The sequence below is a fragment of the Octopus sinensis genome, linkage group LG15 (assembly GCF_006345805.1).
Source record: "Octopus sinensis linkage group LG15, ASM634580v1, whole genome shotgun sequence".
NCBI lineage: Eukaryota > Metazoa > Mollusca > Cephalopoda > Octopoda > Octopodidae > Octopus > Octopus sinensis.
Genome location: NC_043011.1, coordinates 12,309,108 through 12,328,792, shown reverse-complemented (window position 1 = coordinate 12,328,792; position 19,685 = coordinate 12,309,108). Strand labels below are relative to the sequence as shown.

Here is a 19,685-nt window from a genome sequence, read left to right as displayed (position 1 = left end):
CTGGTGCGATTTTGTGGTTTAGTTAGTTAGTTAGTTAAGTTAGTTAATTTTTTGGCTCAAAAAGCAAATGCAAGGCCATGTAGGGGGACATGGAGTTATGTACAGGTGGGTGTTAATGTAATCTCGTCCGGCAGCTTATTCCACGGATCCGCAACCCGGATGGAGAAAGCCCCTTTCCTTCAATTGAGATGAAATCATCGCAGATAGAGCTTTTCGGAGTGACCCCGCAGCCGACGCTCTGGAGCAGGAGTGAAGAACAGCTCTTTCAAAGATTACACTTTCCGCTTCTAGTATGCCAAGAGAGATCTAGCTCTGTTTCTCATATTTTCTAAGTTCAGCTGCCTTTGCTCTTCACCCATGTGTTCTTGATTCTGTTGATCTCCATCTCTCTTATTTTGAAAATACACTTCTCTTTGGTCCTGGCTCATTTGTTCTATCCTTTGTTGATTTCTTTCCCTCCTGTCCCATAGGATACGCTCCTTCCACTCTTGGCTTATTTCATTTCTTCTCCGTCTCATCCTCATGCAATTTTTATTCCTAATTTCCTCCCTCTGTTCCTTACGAAACTATTCTCTCCTTCTACACTGATGCTCTCGTGCTGCATCCCATGCAATTATCCATATTTTATTAAAACAATAAATCTCCAAAATAATTCAGAGTGTTTCAATTGAAAAAGATATACAAATGTGTTAGACAGTTTTTGTTTAAAAGGTGAATATATTGCTAAAATACTCACCTAATATGCAAGGACACAGTAAGGGTACAGTAATTAATCATATTGTAGGAATTCAATTTCAGTATTTGATGTACAAGTGTAGCATGTCTGTTTTTATTGCCAATGACTGGCTGCTAGGATCCAAGAAAAGTATATCACAATACACCTGATAACCACTTTCAGATCAAAGTTCCAGTTTCTTGACCATAGGAAAGTAGCATTGGGCATTCATTTAACTTGATAGAGAATAATGTTCTCTCACCGAGGTACTTGTCTTCCAACATTTGTTTGGCCTTTAATTTTAGAGATCTTCTCGTGATCCTTCAGTTGAGATTGATTCTCCTTGATATTTTACAGGATTTACATTTTTTAAAGTTCACTGGCAATGGAAATAGGAAGGGGATTTTGGTTGTATATATTCTTGGTTTGCTGTATATTAAGCATATGTAATCTCCGAAACAGAGTTACAGAAATCAAAATCAGACTAAAAACTTGTCTTGATTGCTGAAAATTTATTTATTATTTGATATTTTATTTTCAGATGAGTCATACTACAAAATGGCTTTGGAGACACTTGAGGAACTTGACTGGTGTTTGGACCAACTCGAAACCATTCAGACACATCGATCAGTTAGTGATATGGCATCAAGCAAAGTAAATATATTTTTCCTTCAATTCTTTTACTACTAATTCTTTGTAACTCTGGCGTTTTCATGAAATACATTGTATTTCATAACTGCATATTGTGTAATTATTATCTTTTAGAACTTGACTGGTGTTGGACCAACTCGAAACCATTCAGACACATCGATCAGTTAGTGATATGGCATCAAGCAAAGTAAATATATTTTTTCTTCAATTCTTTACTACTAATTCTTTGTAACTCTGGCGTTTTCATGAAATACATTGTATTTCATAACTGCATATTGTGTAATTATTATCTTTTACGCTTAATTAGTCTTTTGTAACATGAGACTTATTCCTATCCAGAATAAAGTATAAGAGTTGTTGAGATTGATCTGAATTTGATCATTATAATATAATGAAATTATTGTATATAGTGCTCAGGTGCACCACAACTTGTCAAAAGTGCATATAAAGTATATACAGTAATGTACAAATGTCTGGAAAGCGAACAGTGTATGAGTCAGATACATGCTTGCGTGTGTATGGAGGGGAGAAAATCAGGTGTAGTGTTAGCGAATCTCAGGAAGCATGGAAGTTTTGAAAGATGTAGTGCTCCGACAACTAACAACTGATGCCGGCAGTTTGTTCCATGCTTCAGCAATTCTGAGCGTGAAAAAATGTTTCCAAAAGTCATGGGAGCTGTGCTGTTTTCTGACTTTGTAAACATGTCCACGGGTGTTAGACAGGTGGAGTTTGAAAAGGTGGTCAGAGTTATTGTTTGTAAGATGGTTAATAATTTTATGGGTGTCTGCCAAGTCAGCTGCCAGATGTCGGAGTTTCAATGTGTCCATGCCCAGGGAAGTAAGGCATATTTCCACTTCTACCTAATCCATCCATGGCCATATTGTTTACAAGTGAATATGACTGGGTAACATATACCATGCTTTCACTTATTGTTTTAGGTTATTATGAAGTCGTGAGCAACCCTCCACCTTGATCCAATGAGACATTAAAGTGTGACTGCTGGAGGGAGAGAGGGTCATAACTGCGCTGGTGCTAATTTTCAGCTGAGTAGACTAAAGCAGCATGAAATGAAGGGCCTTGCACAAAGACATAATGTATTGTCCAGTCTGGAATTGAACCCACTGTTTTTATGATCAAAAGCTCAAATCCAAACTACTAAGCCATGTGTCTCCACTACTTTTTTACTCGGTATAAAATAGCTAAATAACTTTGTTGTCAGGATTATCTGCTGCTTTGTCTGAATTCTTTTAGAGGAATAATTAGGTTGAGCAATTCTGAAAAGTATTTCAACATCAGCCAAAGAATACCATCTTGAATACCCCAGTCCAAACAAACAAAGACATCCTTGGTCATAGATTTTCTTGATGAAGGCTGATCTGGGGCTAAATAACAATAATAGACTTATAAAAATACACTGTGGAGGCGCAATGGCCCAGTGGTTAGGGCAGCGGACTCGCGGTCATAGGATCGCAGTTTCGATTCCCAGACCAGGCGTTGTGAGTGTTTATTGAGCGAAAACACCCAAAAGCACCACGAGGCTCCGGCAGGGGATGGTGGTGATCCCTGCTGTACTCTTTCACCACAACTTTCTCTCACTCTTATTTCCTGTTTCTGTTGTACCTGTATTTCAAGGGGCCGGCCTTGTCACTCTCTGTGTCACGCTGAATATCCCCGAGAACACATTAAGGTGCACATGTTCTGTGGAGTGCTCAGCCACTTACATGTTATTTCATGAGCAGGGCTGTTCCGTTGATCGATCAACCGGAACCCTTATTTACATTTTTATTTGCTAATATTTTTGTATATACTTTGCTATAAAAGAATTTATATGCTAAAATTTGTCACTATTAAGTTGATAGACTTCACTAGGCCTGCATTAGAAAAATCCTGAGGTGCTGAAGAAAATGGGGTTTTAGGATTAATGCATCTATCAATCTTAAATAGTTTTGTGCTGGTGTCAAACATACAATTAAAATGTAAGAGTGGTTTTTGCATGGATTAAGTGGAAAAATCGCTGACTTGGGTTGATGAAACTGCTCTCAAAAATACCCAAAATACAAATCATATGTTGTATGGTGAATTCCAAGTCATTTGGAATATATTTTAATATGTTAATATACATATTAAAATGTATATTTTAATACATTTTAATATTAAAGAAAGGTTGAAATTGGGAAAAAAATTTAGTATATTCCTTTAAAACATTGATGTTCTGAACCATGTGAAATGCTAAATTCATGAACTGAATCTGCTAAAGAAATTTTGAAACTGTAAGAAATTCTCTACACACACCAAAATAACTTTCTACAGTTTTAATACATTCTCCACAACATTCTACAAATATGAAACTTGTCAAATTATGAGTATCAGAACAAAATACCTTAGAAAGATCTTGATTCTCATCAAAATGAAGAAGTTTTGTATGAAATGGAAGAATCTAAAAATATCTCAAAATACTTAATTCACTATTCATATGCGAACAATGACTATGTAGACTTGGAACTCACAAAATTTCTTCTAGACTCGACAATCTATTCCAACTGGGCTTCAAAGAAGTAATAACACAAGTTGAAAATCTTCAGTCAGCTGAAATTAGTCAAAAGTTAGTACTGAAACTCCCGGATCTTTTCGGTTTGAACGGCAGTTTTTAACATAATTTCTAGGTAACTAAAAGATTTAAACTTTGTATACTGGTAGAATGTGTTTATAAAACATTGTTTTCTCTTGGCTTTATTAAGAAAATTCTATAGTTTGTAAGATATTTGTTGTTTTTTTTCTTCAATTTCTGCAATTTCAACCAATCAATGACGTCCATTGAGCTAAAAAACATTCTGTGCTATATGAATATGTCCCTCGTTTAAGAAACAGATTGGGTTTATTTACATTTGTGAAGAAAAAAAAGATACCATTCCCCCCACCCCTAACCCTAACCCTAACACAGATTGAAATGCAATAGATCGATTCTAGGGTCATAATTATGGGTGACAATTTCATATGAAACCGCTAGAAAAAACTGCCGTTCAAACCAAAAAGATTCCAACTCCCTTTAGATGTATTTAAATTCCGAAAGCAAGCAAGGGAGATAATTCTAATAAGTTTTATTTTTCTTCTGGTTTTTGACAATATACACAATGTTGATGGGAGTGGAGTTTGTCTATAAAGTTAACATGAAAGCAATTGACACGTTTCAGTAACATTTCACCTCCTTAGTAAAGTATATATTATTTAACTGGCAAAACTAAGAATGACAAATACATGAACAGGAATAGAGGGAATGTAGAGCCACTGATAATGGACAGGTTTTTTAGCAGACTTGAGAAGCAGGAAACTTCTAGAAATAATAGAAAAATACTAAATGACAGACTGAAACTGCAACATATCGAATACTTCCATTGCAATCGATCTGATATATAAATCGATTTTGATATCTGTGTTAATAGCAGTACTTATTTAGATATTTTACATTTCTCACATACACTCTCTCTCATTCTCTCTGTACTCTCTGTACATGCACATACACAGATTCAGACATGTGTGTGTGTGTGTGTGTGTGTGTACCGGGTTGCGGATCCGTGGAATAAGCTGCCGGATGAGATAGTGAAGATACCGACGACTGCTCAGTTCAAAGTCTCTCTTGACCAGAAATGGCTAGAACTCTTTGCATGAACACCCACCCTGTACATAACTCCATGTCCACCTACATGGCCTTGCATTTTGCTTTTTGAGCCAAAAAATTAACGTAACTTAACTTAACTTGACTTAACTTATCTATACACACACAAATGAATGTATATATACACATTCTTGTCTTATTTTATTTTTTATATATGTGTCTTAATCAAAACGAAAATCCGAATATCACTATAATTGCTTTTTTGTTTCAGTTCAAACGGATGCTAAACAGGGAGCTTAGTCATTTTGCAGAGTCAAGTAAATCAGGGAATCAAATAGCAGAGTACATATGCAGTACATATCTTGGTAAGTAATAAGTTTCTTTGACTACACTTATATAACAATGCAATTAATGTTTCACATAGAAAACTTGTCAGTGTTTTTATCCACAGGTGTGCAGTGAAATTAATATTTATTATACCTGTGTTCTACAAGCCTCAAAAGTTTAGTAACTACAAGTCTAAAGTCTAAAGGCTTAAAAGACCACATGCTGAATACCAAGTTGTTATTAACAGAGATCAACAAAATCCTGACGTCTTAGTGAAGTGCTCATGTTTAATTGGTAAGAACAGGTAGTCAGTGGCAGAATGGAGACATAAATGAAGCACTGGAATATCTGGCAGATTAAAAATGAATAAAACTTTGGGTTTTATTAATACAAAGAAATGGTTAGCTCATACAGCTTGGTGGATGTAATTAATAGTTTCTGCAATCAGATAATTTAAAAGCAGTCACAATGATGGTATCACAGTTAAGGCGGCGAGCTGGCAGAAACGTTAGCACGCCGGGCGAAATGCTTTGCGGTATTTCGACCGCCGTTACGTTCTGAGTTCAAATTCAACCGAGGTCGACTTTGCCTTTCATCCTTTCGGGGTCAATAAATTAAGTAACAGTTACGCACTGGGGTCGATATAATCGACTTAATTCGTTTATCTGTCCTTGTTTGTCCCCTCTGTGTGTGGCCCCTAGTGGGTAATAAAGAAATAGGTATTACAGTTAGAGTAAGAAATAGTTGAAAGAAGCATTTGTAAGATGTGTGATGTATGTTGATGAAATATAATCATAGATTGTTGGTGATTGCTATTAAGAAGGATTTGGAATTATTCTGTTAACTGAACGATGTTAGCTTGCATGAAAGATGGTTTGCATGTGAGATAATAAAATAAGTGAGAATTAAAGAAATTAGCTAATGCTTGCAAGAATCATAATAGTATTGGTATAGACAAGTGTTGTATATGCATAATACTTGTTGCATAAACAAGTATTATGTAATAAAATATAACTGGTATTTATGGTACAAGATGGCAAAGAATGAAATGGATGGAAAAAAATGCTAAGATTAGATCTTACCTTATCGATAAGCTGAGATGACTGGGAATATGTTTAGTAGTGGCTTTATCTCATATCTGAGTATTTATTGTCTTTTTTGCTGAATGCTTCCTTTATGGTGATACTGTTGATGACTCTGTAGACCAATTCTTGCATAGAAGAGTTGAAAGCATTAATTGTATGGCAATATTGGTGGAGGACAAGGTTTGTTTTGGCAAGCCTTTCTCTCCTATCAGTTGAGTTCTTCCTTTTCTCTACTGATGGTTTCACAGTTTTTGGTTCCAACAGTGATGGAACACCACCACTTGGTACGGTCTTGGACTTGTGTTTTAAACAATTTGGGCTCAATTCCAGTGGCTTTTAGTGTTGCTTTGAATTGGTCCTTGTATCTTCGAAGAAGACAACCCCTTGGTCATCTTCCAGAAATTAGCTCACTGAATAAGATTTGACTTTTCCATTCTTGCTACATGTCCTGACCATCGAAGATGGTGTCTCATGATCAGTAATTCGATACTTTGACTGCTGGCTTTTTCCAGGATTTTATTGTTAATCATATAATGTTGATTTGATGCTCAAGACTGAACGAAACATTTGTTACTGAAAGCATTCTAATTTTTGGATGTTGCAATATAGAGTCCAGCTTTCACTGCCATATAGCAAGGTTGAAACAACAACAGTATTATAAACCTTAATTTTCGTTGCTAAGGATCTTTATTGTTGAAGACACATTTTGTTAACTTTCCAAATACCCCATGGACAGCTCCAATTCTGTGTTCCTTTTCTGAGGTGCACTTATTTGATAAAAAGCTGCCTAGATATGCAAAATGCTTTACTTTTCAAGAGGTGTAACCGAGTTGGTAACATCAAAATCTGGTATGATGGTATTTGGGGCTGGTCGACTTTGACTTTCATCCTTTCGGGGTCAATAAATTAAGTACCAGTTACGCACTGGTATCGATATAATCGACTTAATCCATTTGTCTGTCCTTGTTTGTCCTCTCTGTGTGTAGCACCTTGTGGGTAGTAAAGAAATAGGTATTTGGGGCTGGTTGTGCAAGGACCTTGGCTTTCTTGATGTTTACTGTAAGACCAAAGCAATGGGTAAGGCTATAGTACAGTTGTTGACAGACTGTTGGAGTTCTTCTTTTGAATGACAGAGGGCAGCATTGTCATCCTCATATTGAAGTTATGAGATGTGTTGTATGTGTGTCAGATGTTTAGACTGAAATCTACTAAGATTGAAAAGTCCTACATCATATTGATATCTGATGTCAACTCCTAGAATGTCTGCAGTAACCTCATGAAGCATTGCAGCCAGATAGGAGGAGAACAGCATAGGTGCCAAGACACATCTTTGTTTTAGTCTGCAAGTGAATGGAAATTCTTCTGACAGCAAGTTTTGGCGGAATACACATCCAGACATTGTCATGCATTGCTTGAACCAGAAAGATAAAGTGATCAGGATATCCAAAACGATGGAGACCTTCCACATAGCAGTTCTTGAAATGCTATCAAGGGTCTTTTCCAACTCATAGAAAACAAGAAAAATGGGTTTTTGTTGTTTTCTCTTGGAGTTTTCTTGCACAGAAAATCATGTCATGTCATGAGATGACTGGGAATATGGCAAACTGCAAAGATATCAATAATGGTGATTACTGAATGATAATGATGGGTGATATATGATATTGAATGATAATGTTGGGGTATATGTGAACAGCTAGATGAAAATAAAGAGTCAGACTGGATGAACAATCAGACATTTCAGGCTTTCTTAGAAACTAGAATATGGTAATTTTGCTTGGAGTAAAGGGCAATTGGAATAGCAGAGTATAGAATTTATTTGGGCTCACTAAATCCATATTTGGATTCAGTATTATATTATATTTGTATTTTCGTATCGTATGTCATCATCATCATCATCATCATTATTTTCATGCCCACCTTTTTTCCTTACTGGCATAGACTGCTGAAAAATGTTCCTGGCTTTAAGGGTATCATGAAAGTCTTGGTTGGAGGCCCAGCCTTCCAAGTTTCTTTACAGGGTTTAGAAAAACTGAAAGACTACTGCAATAAGTCTGTGGATCTGAGAGGTGAATACGTTGAATAATTAACTGGTCCTCCTGTATTTTGTTTTACCTCAAACCAGAAACTTTTCAGCACCCTTTCATACATTCATACATACATACATACATACATACATACATACATACATACATGATGGCTGCCCCCTCGTTATCAAGTATGGCCAATGCACGAAGCTTAATCAATGTTGTTATCATGCAATGCCTGTGCAAGAAGATTTTTTTTAAAGTGAGGAAAGGCTGTGCACTGAGTCAATCCCACTCACTAAGCAACAGCAGCCATAATCCGAAAAGAAGAACAAGTCAACATCATCGGTAACCACTGAGCCGCAGGTTTTATGTCGGAGTTATCCGAGTTACCTGAGTTACCTTCTCCTAGAAGGATGCCCTAACAAAGGCTATAGGAGTCCTTCACTTCCAATGGTTTAACCGCGCGATCGGGTATTCAGCCTGATTATTTCTGTCCCCGCGCATGATACAGCCATAAGACATATATTGGATGGCCGTTGACTCTCAAGAGTTCCTCCGCCCTTTGATGGGTTTTGTTTTTTATCCCACAGGGTGTCCAATAAACACTCTCCTCACCAAGCAAGCTTGGTGGAGTTGCCGTTTAGTCGCTGACGACCCGACCATGCAACAGGTTGTACTGGGTTACTTGTTACCAGTAGCACTTGAAAGTGACCTGACATACATACATATGTACGTATGCATGAATAATACATATGCACTCATCCATCATCACTACCACCACTAGAATTTGTTACTTGGTTCAATTTTCAAGGTTGGGATTCAGAAAGCATATATTTTTCTGCCACTATTTTCCTGTGAGTTTTATCATTAATTTCTATAGCTTCTCATTTCAAAGAATTTCCATGTTGTTCCATCAGGGACCATGCTCTTGCAATTACTAATATGAATAATATTCTTCAAATAATGTTTGATTCTGTCATAGTTGCATTAGTTGACAGGTTCAACACATCTCGTACTATTACTTAGTTTATTTTGGATCGCAGATTTTTAGATGTAGGTGTTGTCATGATTATCTCTTTCCCTGAGTTTTTTAAAACTCTTACATTGGATGAAAATAAGTGTGAAACATGGGATATATGTACCTAGGGTAACTGTAATTGTTATCATCATCACAATCATTTAATGTCTGTTTTCCATGCTAGCATGAGTTGAACCATATTTCTATGAATTGGGCCTGCCTTGGTTATTTAGGCAGTGTTAAAGATTCTTCAGAAAGTAGGGTTCTGCAAGGTCAGATTATATCACTGAGAACTTTATCTTAAATTCCAAATAGTTTTTCTTTTGGGGACAGAAAAACATGCACCTTGGCATTTGTTGACAGAATAAGTGCAATATAAAATAACGAATTTTTGACATAACAGTGGACTTAGGGTAAGATGGAACTAAAATTGTGGGAATAGAATTTTATTTTTAATACTCTAATAATCTCAAGCAATGAATTCACTTTGTATTCATGTAAAACTGTGAAATTAATTAAATTTGAGTGAATATGGCTAAATCATAAGTTGATGGCCAAAATTCACTTGCCCACATATCTGAGTTGATTTCTAAGAACACATGGTGGAGGCTGGAACTGGGACCTGCATGCTATCATTTAGTTTAATGTATGGCTGAATTATTTTTTTTAAAGTTAAATGTTGTGTCCATGGAATTTTGAGGTTGCTATTGTAACTTTTAGATCCAAATAGTTTAACAGCTTGGTTAACTTTTTTCCAGAATTTACCTGCTTGTTACTGTTCATATTTTTGGAGATTAATAAGTCATCATTTTTATATGTTCTGCTGTTAATAGCTTCAAATGTATTCTGGATTAAATTTATAACAAATAGTCCAATTAAGTTTGAAATTTCTATGATTGCAAGCTCATAAGCTTGCAAAGAAAGTTCTGTATTAGGTCTTTGATTTATATCCTATTAGTAAAGGACTAACGGAATATTTAAGTATGCATAATTATTTGGCACGTAAAAAGCACCATCCGATCGTGGCCATTGCCAGCCTCGCCTGGCACCTGTGCCAGTGGCATGTAAAAAGCACCCACTACACTCACGGAGTGGTTGGTGTTAGGAAGGGCATCCAGCCATAGAAACATTACCAGATCAGACTGGGCCTGGTGCAGCCTTCTGGCTTCCCAGACCCCAGTTGAACCGTCCAACCCATGCTAGCATGGAAAGCGGATACTAAACGATGATGATGATGATGATTTGTATGTCATTATCTGCAATATTAAGCAAGAATATAGAGTTTTTAAAAGTGAAAACTTAGTTACAGAAGGGCAATAACCAATTATACGAAATTACTGTTATTCCAAAAATGTACAGGGATATTTCCAGATATTATTTGCTACTTTTGTCTTTTATTTATTATAATTTATCCTAGTTCTGTTTAGATAGATTTTTTCAGCCTGGTTGTGTTTATGGATCTTGATAGCAAGATAAAGTTGCTTCAAGGCAGGAATATCTTCTTATGTTAAAACTCAAAATTATGATTTTTATAGAATTTAATGTATTATTAGTGTTGTTTTATAATTATTATTATTTATTCTTTTACTTGTTTCAGTCATTTGACTGCGGTCATGCTGGAGCACCGCCTTTAGTCGAGTAAATTGACCCAAGGACTTAATCTTTGTAAGCCTAGTACTTATTCTATCGGTCTCTTTTGGCGAACAGCTAAGTTACAAGGATGTAAACACACCAGCATCAGTTGTCAAGCGATGTTGGGGGGGAGGGACAACACACAGACACACAAACACACACACGCATACATGCATATACATATATACGACGGGCTTCTTTCAGTTTCCGTGGCTATAGTAGAAGACACTTGCCTAAGGTGCCACACAGTGGGACTGAACCCAGAATCATGTGGTTGGTAAGCAAGCCACTTACCACACAGCCATGCCTGCGCCTATATTAGTAGTAGTATTACTGTTTTCCAGTAGATTTATTATATATTCATTTCATGGTGGGGTTCTTGTTCTGTCTACCTTCACAAATAAGTTGTTTGATTCCAGAATATTCTTTATAGTATTTGCCAGATACTGCCTGGCTTTGAATCGTATGTTCTTCATTTTGAAGATGACCATTTTGAAAGGTCAGAGCTGGAAGACATTTTCTGGTTCTGAAATTGGCTTTCAGTTCTCTTTATGTTTTCTATTTAACTTATAGAAATAAAAGCCTTCCAGCATATTCATTTAACTAGGTCTTATGAATGTGACATTCAGTATTTATTAAAATGCTTGTGTTGATATGTGCATGTTTTCAGATGGAAATGTCTATTAGATAGCTATTTCATTATTTAGCTGTTATGTTCAAAGTGCAGAATGGGTTCTTCTTAATTAGGAGTGATTCACTAAAAATAGCAATTCTATACAAGTAACAAATCTGGGATCTTTTCGGTTTGAACGGCAGTTTTTAACATAATTTCTAGGTAACTAAAAAATGTTAAACTTTGTATACTGGTAGAATGTGTTTATAAAACATCTTTTTCTCTTGGCTTTATTGAGAAAATTCTATAGTTTGTAAGATATTTGTTGTTTCTTTCTTCAATTTCTGCAATTTCAACCAATCACTGACGTCCATTGAGGTAAACAACATTCTGTGCCATATGAATAAGTCCCTCATTTAAGAAACAGATTGGGTTTATTTACATTTGTGAAGAAAAAAAGATACCCTTCCCCCACCCTAACCCTAACTAACCCAAACCCTAAAACAGATTGAAATGCAATAGATCGATACTAGGGTAATAATTATGGGTGACAATTTCATATGACACCGCTACAAAAAACTGCCGTTCAAACCGAAAAGATCCCAAATCCTGTAACGCAATGGGAATTTAGAAAATCTGTGCTAGCAGTAAATCTAGATAATAATGAAGAAACCATTAAATACGACAAATATTTAGCTTAGTAAAAATTCATGGGGTTTAAGCCACCACATTTTAGCAATGTCAAATACACATACTGGAAATACATCTTTCCATCTTGTAATGGTGCATTTCAATAGAAATTTACTCAAAAGAAGCTATTCAACACTAGCAAACTTTGTTTATATACAATCATCCTATAATAATCAAATTACACCTATAATTCAAATTGCCAGAAAACAAATGACATTAACACCCCTAGGTACAATTGCTATTCACAAAAATTGCCATTCACAAAAATTTTTCTAAACAGTTGCGATAGACTGAATCAATTAGCGTTCAATGAAAAGCAACTGTCTAGAAAAACTTGTTATCTATGCAGCAACTATCACATCTGATATTAATCAGAATTGAATAGATGACATCAGAATAATAGTAAGTCACTTTAATATTGGATATTATCAGAATTATACTTTAGTGCGTTACAAAGATAATTCAACATAAGCAAAAAGACCCATATTGAAAAAGTAATAATTTAATCTACAGAAGTATACAGTATCTTTTAAACAAAGCAATACTTATATATAATCTAAATCATTCTGTAATTTAAGTATTATTGTGAAATGCTTAATTGTAATACTAAAACATTGGATAAGGATATTGAGTTAATTTTTTCATGCAAAAATATCATTTTAGACACCATAATTGTGGATATCTCGTCTAACCCATGCCAACAATGATGATGATGATGGTGATGCAAGTGTATATATATATATATAGTTGAGGCAAGTGAAATCAAAAATCAAAATTCAAATTCAAATTCGATGACTGGCATCCGTGCTAGCGGGATGCAAAGAGCACCATACGAGTGTAATCATTTAATCATTGACAGAGCGGCTAACCGGCTTCCATGCCAGTAGCACCTAAAAGGCACCATTCAGGCATGATCGTTACCAGCGTCGCATTACTGGCACTCGAGCCCTGTGCTAGTAGAGTATTAAGAGCACCATCCGAGCGTGATCATTGCCAGAGTGGCTATCTGGCCTCCATGCCGGTGGCACATAGAAGACACCATTCGAGCGTGATCGTTACCAGCATCGCCTTACTGGCACCAGTGCCGGTGGCATGTGTAAAAGATTCGAGCGAGGTCATTGCCAGTGCTGCCTGACTGGCCCCATGCCAGTGGCACATAAAAGCACCCACTACACTCTCGGAGTAGTTGGTATTAGGAAGGGCATCCAGCTGTAGAAACTCTGCCAGATCAAGATTGAAGCCTGGTGCAACCATCTGGTTCACCAGCCCTCAGTCATTCGTCCAACCCATGCTAGCATGGAAAGCGGACGTTAAACGATGGTAAGGATGATGATGGTGATACATATATATATATATTACTCTTTTGCTTATTTCAGTCATTTGAGTGTGGCCATGCTGGGGCACCACCTTTTAGTTGAAAAAATCGACCCCTGGACATATTCTTTGTAAGCCTGGCGCTTATTCTATCAATATCTTCTGCCGAACCACTAAGTTATGGGGATGTAAGCACACCAACATCAGTTTCTAAGTGATCGTGGGGGGAAGGAACAAACACAAACAAAAATACATGCACATAAATATATATATGTTGTGGCATGGAAATCGAGTTTTACTTAAAGAGACAACAATTCAATATCACCTGAGAAGATACAAATAGATCTTCTTATACAGGTAAATCATTGCATAATCTAATTTAAATTTAAATTTAAATCCTGTATATACATGGATCTGTATGTATCAAAACATTTATAGTGACCATTAAAAAGTTGCCTAACCATTCTTACTCTTCCTTTTGACTCTTTTACTTTTTCACTTTTTACACATATATACATATATATGCATAAATATACATATATATACACACACATATATATACATACATAAATATATATCTACATAAACATATATATATATATATACATATATATATATATATATAGATACATATATGTGTATACTAACATATACATACATATACATTCATATACATGCATAAATATATATATACGTATATATACATACATACACACACACACACACACACACACACATATATATATACATATATATAAGTCAGTAAATGGTGGCAACAGGATTCTGCACCATGCCATACAATCAGGAGAACCCAGTCATGGCTGCCAAACAATTTCTGCAACAACATCACCCATAACATCTGGCCACTTAATTCCCCAGACTGCAACCCCTTCAAAATACAGTCAGGATATAAATGGTAGGGTATTGCCAAGGTGCACGAGTAGGAAGTCTTTCTGGGTCTCCCTCTTCCATAAGAGCCATCCACTCTTAAGGATTGACACTTCTTTATAAAACTGTCTTCATTCATATGCATCACATGTTCAAACCAACATAGTCTTCTTTCTTGCATGCTGCATCTGATGTTTGATTTTTATCACTCTCTTAGATTGACACCCAAACACTCTGAAATGTTCACATTGGAGCTTTTGGTGTGAATGCTAAGCAGTACAGCATGTTGTTTCCAAACTTCTGGCAGAGTGAATTGCATCATGGTGCTGTTTTTCTCACATCTGATTCCTCATAAGCCCAACTTTTCTCTCAACACATTTTTCACTTTGTGATACATATACACTGATGTTGCACATAGGTGCAGGAGTGGCTGTGTGGTAAGTAGCTTGCTAACCAACCACCTGGTTCCGGGTTCAGTCCCACTGCGTGGCATCTTGGGCAAGTGTCTTCTGCTATAGCCTTAGGCCGACCAAAGCTTTGTGAGTGGATTTGGTAGACGGAAACTGAAAGAAGCCTGTCGTGTATATGTATATATATATATGTATGTGTGTGTATATGTTTGTGTGTCTGTGTTTGTTCCTCTAGCATTGCTTGAGAACCGATGCTAGCGTGTTTATGTCCCTGTCACTTAGTGGTTCAGCAAAAGAGACCGATAGAATAAGTACTGGGCTTACAAAGAATAAGTTCTGGGGTCTATTTGCCTGACTAAAGGCGGTGCTCCAGCATGGCCGCAGTCAAATGACTGAAACAGGTAAAAGAGTATCCAGTGGAGCATACTACCTTCATTCTTCTCTAGTCTATGCATGCCGTCTGCATTCAGAGCCCAGGTCTCACTACTGTGAGGTAAAAGTTCTCTGAACTTTTTCCATCTCATTCTTATTCTTGAAACAATACTTTCAGAACATCCTCCACTATTGCTAATTCGGTCGCCTAGGTATCAGCAACTGTCCACAACTATCAAGAGAGCCTCCTGGGCATTTGAGAGAGTCTAATTCCCAGGTGTCCTTAGTGCTTATTGTCCCTGTGCATCTGCCACATATGAAGGCAATTTTATCTGTTAGTCAACCTGTGATTCCACTACATCTCTTTTGTGTCCATAGCTTACACTGGGTGCAGTGAATGGAATTATTTCCAATTCATTTTCTACATATTGAGCAGAGCCATTTCCCTGGTGGTAAGAGAGTCTTATCTGCTTTCTTGCTAACAACTTTTGTCTTTTCTTGGTTAAATTTAAGGCCCTTTGATTCCAGGTTTTGCTTCCATACTTGGAAATTCTTCTCAGTTCTGCTATAGATTCTGCAATAAAAGCAAGGTCAGTAGCATATAGTAGTTCTCACTGGCATCTTATTTTGAATTCCTCTGTCATGGCCTGAGGGATATATATATATATATATATATATATATATATATATATATATACATATATATATACTGCATATATGTGTACATGTCTATATTGTAGCACCTAGCACACTCTGCTAAGTGGTTGGCATTAGGAAGGGCATCCAGCTGTAGAAACCATGCTTCAACAGACAACTAGAGTCTGGACAGTTCCCTGCTAGCCAGTTCCATGTCAAACCATCCATCCCATGCCAGCATAGACGTGAATGTTAAATGATGATGATGATGATGACGATATCTTCTGTCTATATACATACACACATACACTGTATATTTCAAAGGACAAGTCACAATACTCTAAACATAAACCAGGTGGATTTTAATAGTTTAAAAGGGCAGCAATTTTGAGGGAGGAGGTAGTGATTAAACGAACCCTAGAACTCAAATGGTGCTTATTTTATCAACTCTGTAAAGACAAAGCTGACCTTGAAAAGCAAAGGTCGACCATGAAAGGAGAAGCTAATCTTTAACCCTTTCATTACTGTATTTATTTTGAGATGTTCTGTGTTTCTTTCAATTACTTTAAATATAACAAAGAATTTAGTAAAATAACTTAGTTATCATTAAGCTAGTGTTAAGAACATAAATTGTGACTTAGGTTTGGTGGAAGATTTTAATTCAAAACTTATGAAAACAAGACATTTGTACTACAGAGCCAGAGCCGGTTTCAGCCGGGTTGGTAATGAAAGGGTTAAAGACAAAGTCAACCATGAAAGGCAAAGTCAACCTTAAAAGACAAAGTCGACCTTGAAAGGCTAAGCCGACCTTGAAAGGCAAAGTCAACCTTGAAAGGTAAAGTCAACCTTGCCAGAATTTGAACTCAGAACATAATGGTGAACAAAATGCTTACCAATATTTTGTCCAGTGCATTAACAGTTCTGCCAGCTTATTGCCTTATCAATGATAATAATAATAATTCTTTCTAGTATAGGCACAAGGCCTGAAATTTGGGGAGGGAGATAGTCAATTACATCAACTCCAGTAGTTAACTGGTACTTATTCTAAATACCCCAAAAGGATGAAAGGTAAAATCGACCTTGGTGGAATTCGAACACAGAACATAACAATGGGCAAAATACTGCTAAGTATTTCCCCTAGCATGCTAATGATTCTGCCAGCTTGCCACCTTAATAATAATAATAATAATAATATTATAAATGGCGGTGCCCCAGCATGGCCACAGCTTGTGAGCTGAAACTAGATAAATAAAATAATTAAAAAAAATAATAATAATAATAATAATAATAATAATAATAATAATAATAATAATAATAACAACTGCTAATTAATCGTATGATCCTTGAGAACTGTCACAACAAGCGCAGAAATCTCAGCTCCGCATGGATTGACTATAAAAAGGCCTTCGACAGTATACCGCATCCATGGATCTTGAGATCGCTGGACATCTTCAAAATTTCCCCTGTGATTTCAAACTTCCTGAAGCACAATATGTCATTGTGGAATACGAATCTCCAATTATACCACTCTAATGGAGTACTTGCCTCAGAAAATATAAACATCGACTGTGGAATTTTTCAAGGTGACTCACTTTCACCTTTAATATTCTGCATAGCCCTAATACCCCTTACAAGTGAATTAAACAGAACAGGGTATGGGTATAAAATTGCCAATAAAAAAATAAGCCATCTATTTTATATGGATGACTTAAAACTCAATGGTAAAGACAATAATGAACTTGAAGGCCTATTGCGCACTGTGAAAGCATTCAGCGATGACATCGGGATGGAGTTTGGACTTGAGAAGTGTGCCAAGGCCACTTCCCAGAAAGGGAAAGTGAAGACCACAAATTCAGTCGTGTTAGATGTTGACACAGTCATAAGAGAGCTTGAGCAAGAACAAACATACAAATATTTAGGGATAAATGAAGGCTCTGGTATTCAGCATGCAAGCATGAAAGAGAAGATCAGGAAGGAATGTTATAGGAGAGTTCGTGCAGTCCTGAAATCTGAACTAAATGCACGTAACAAGGTGTTAGCTATAAATTCCTTAGCAGTTCCAGTTGTTACTTATAGCTACAATGTGTTGAACTGGAATATGAGTGAAGTAAAGAATATAGATAGGAAAATATGCAAGCTGCTGAGTTGTAATAGGATGCACCACCCAAAGGCAGACGTAGATCGCCTTTACCTTCCCAGAGCCCAAGGAGGTCGAGGCCTGATCCAGTTTGAACTAGCTTACAAAACAACCACAATTGGACTGGCCAAATATCTCGAAATAACGAATGACTGGATGCTAAAGCTCGTGGAAAATCACGAGAGACGAAAGAAGCTTCATTCTATCATAAAGGAAAGCAAAAAATTTGCTATTGATCTCGTGCAGGATACCCAAACTGAACAACCCGAGGGAAGTACGGCAACTATTGTTGCAAAGAAGGTAAAAATAATGGCAACGAAAAAAGCGCATGAGCAATTGGCTGATACGTGGGAGGAGAAACCCCTGCACGGCAAATATGTGGCCCGCAGCAAACAAGCTGATGTTGACCAGAAGCAAACCCATCAGTGGCTACGGAGCTCAGGGCTAAGAGCAGAGAGTGAAGGTTTCATCCTGGCTGCTCAAGATCAAAGCCTATTAACACGGAACTACCAGGCCAATGTGATGAAAAATGGAGCAGACCCAAAATGCCGATTCTGTAACGACATGATTGAAACAGTGGACCACCTAATCTCTGGATGTAAAGTCTTAGTACCAGTGGAGTATAAATTAAGACATGACAGAGTTGGCCAATATCTACACTGGCTAATAAGTCGGCATTACAATATCAAAACTGCCGACAAGTGGTATAATCACCACCCTGAGGCTGTAACTGAAGGAGAAAATGTAACCATTCTGTGGGACTTTCCAGTACATACAGACCGAACCATCAAGGCCAATAAACCAGATATTGTTGTGAAAGACCAAAACAATAAAGTTTGCTTATTGATCGACATGAGCATCCCCTGTGATCATAATATCTCAGCGAAAGAAAATATAAAGCTCAGAAAAAGCTCAGAAATATAAGAAATATAAAGCTCAGAAAATATAAAGACCTACTCATTGAAATTGAGAAAATGTGGCATCTCAAGGTGGTTACAATACCAGTGATCGTAGGAGCACTAGGAATGATCAAGAAGGGAACTGAAAATTATATGAGAATGATCCCTGGCTTACCATCCCTGCAAGAAGTGCAAAAGATTGTCTTAACTGGTACATCACACGTATTGAGAAGAGCATTGTCGATGTGAGAACTGTTGCTGCTCATGTATTTTAATTTAACTAAAATAAAAAAAATTAAAAAATGAATGAACTATTGAGTTTGGTTTAATGGCCTACCAATGTATACTATGAGTTTCTTTGCCCTAGGAGTTGGGAAGACACTCGGCAAGAAATGGAAGCAAATTTGAAAGAAGAAAAAAAAAAGTAGTAATAATAATAATAATGATGATGATTTCAAATTTTTCCCACAAGGGCAGCTTGGGAGAGGGGATTAAGTCGATTACATTGAGCCCAGTGGATAACTGGTATTTATTTAATTGACCCCAAAAGGATGAACAGCAAAGTCCACCTCGACGGAATTTGAATTCAGAACATAGCGGCAGGCAAAATGCTTGCTAAACCTTTTGCCTGGTGTGCTAACGATTCTGCTAGCTCGCT

The 19,685-nt window shown here is 36.7% G+C and overlaps 1 protein-coding gene across 10 annotated transcripts in view; it reads left to right on the top strand.

Annotated features, from left to right (window-relative positions):
• Positions 1 to 19,685, top strand: part of LOC115219746 (cAMP-specific 3',5'-cyclic phosphodiesterase 4C) — a 734,075-nt gene that overhangs the window by 668,362 nt on the left and 46,028 nt on the right. For all 10 annotated transcript variants that reach the window (XM_036509484.1, XM_036509483.1, XM_036509482.1 and 7 more), the window contains 2 exons: positions 1,257 to 1,369; positions 5,251 to 5,344. In XM_036509484.1, coding sequence (XP_036365377.1) covers positions 1,257 to 1,369; positions 5,251 to 5,344 — 207 coding nt within the window. The remainder of the gene's footprint in view (positions 1 to 1,256; positions 1,370 to 5,250; positions 5,345 to 19,685) is intronic.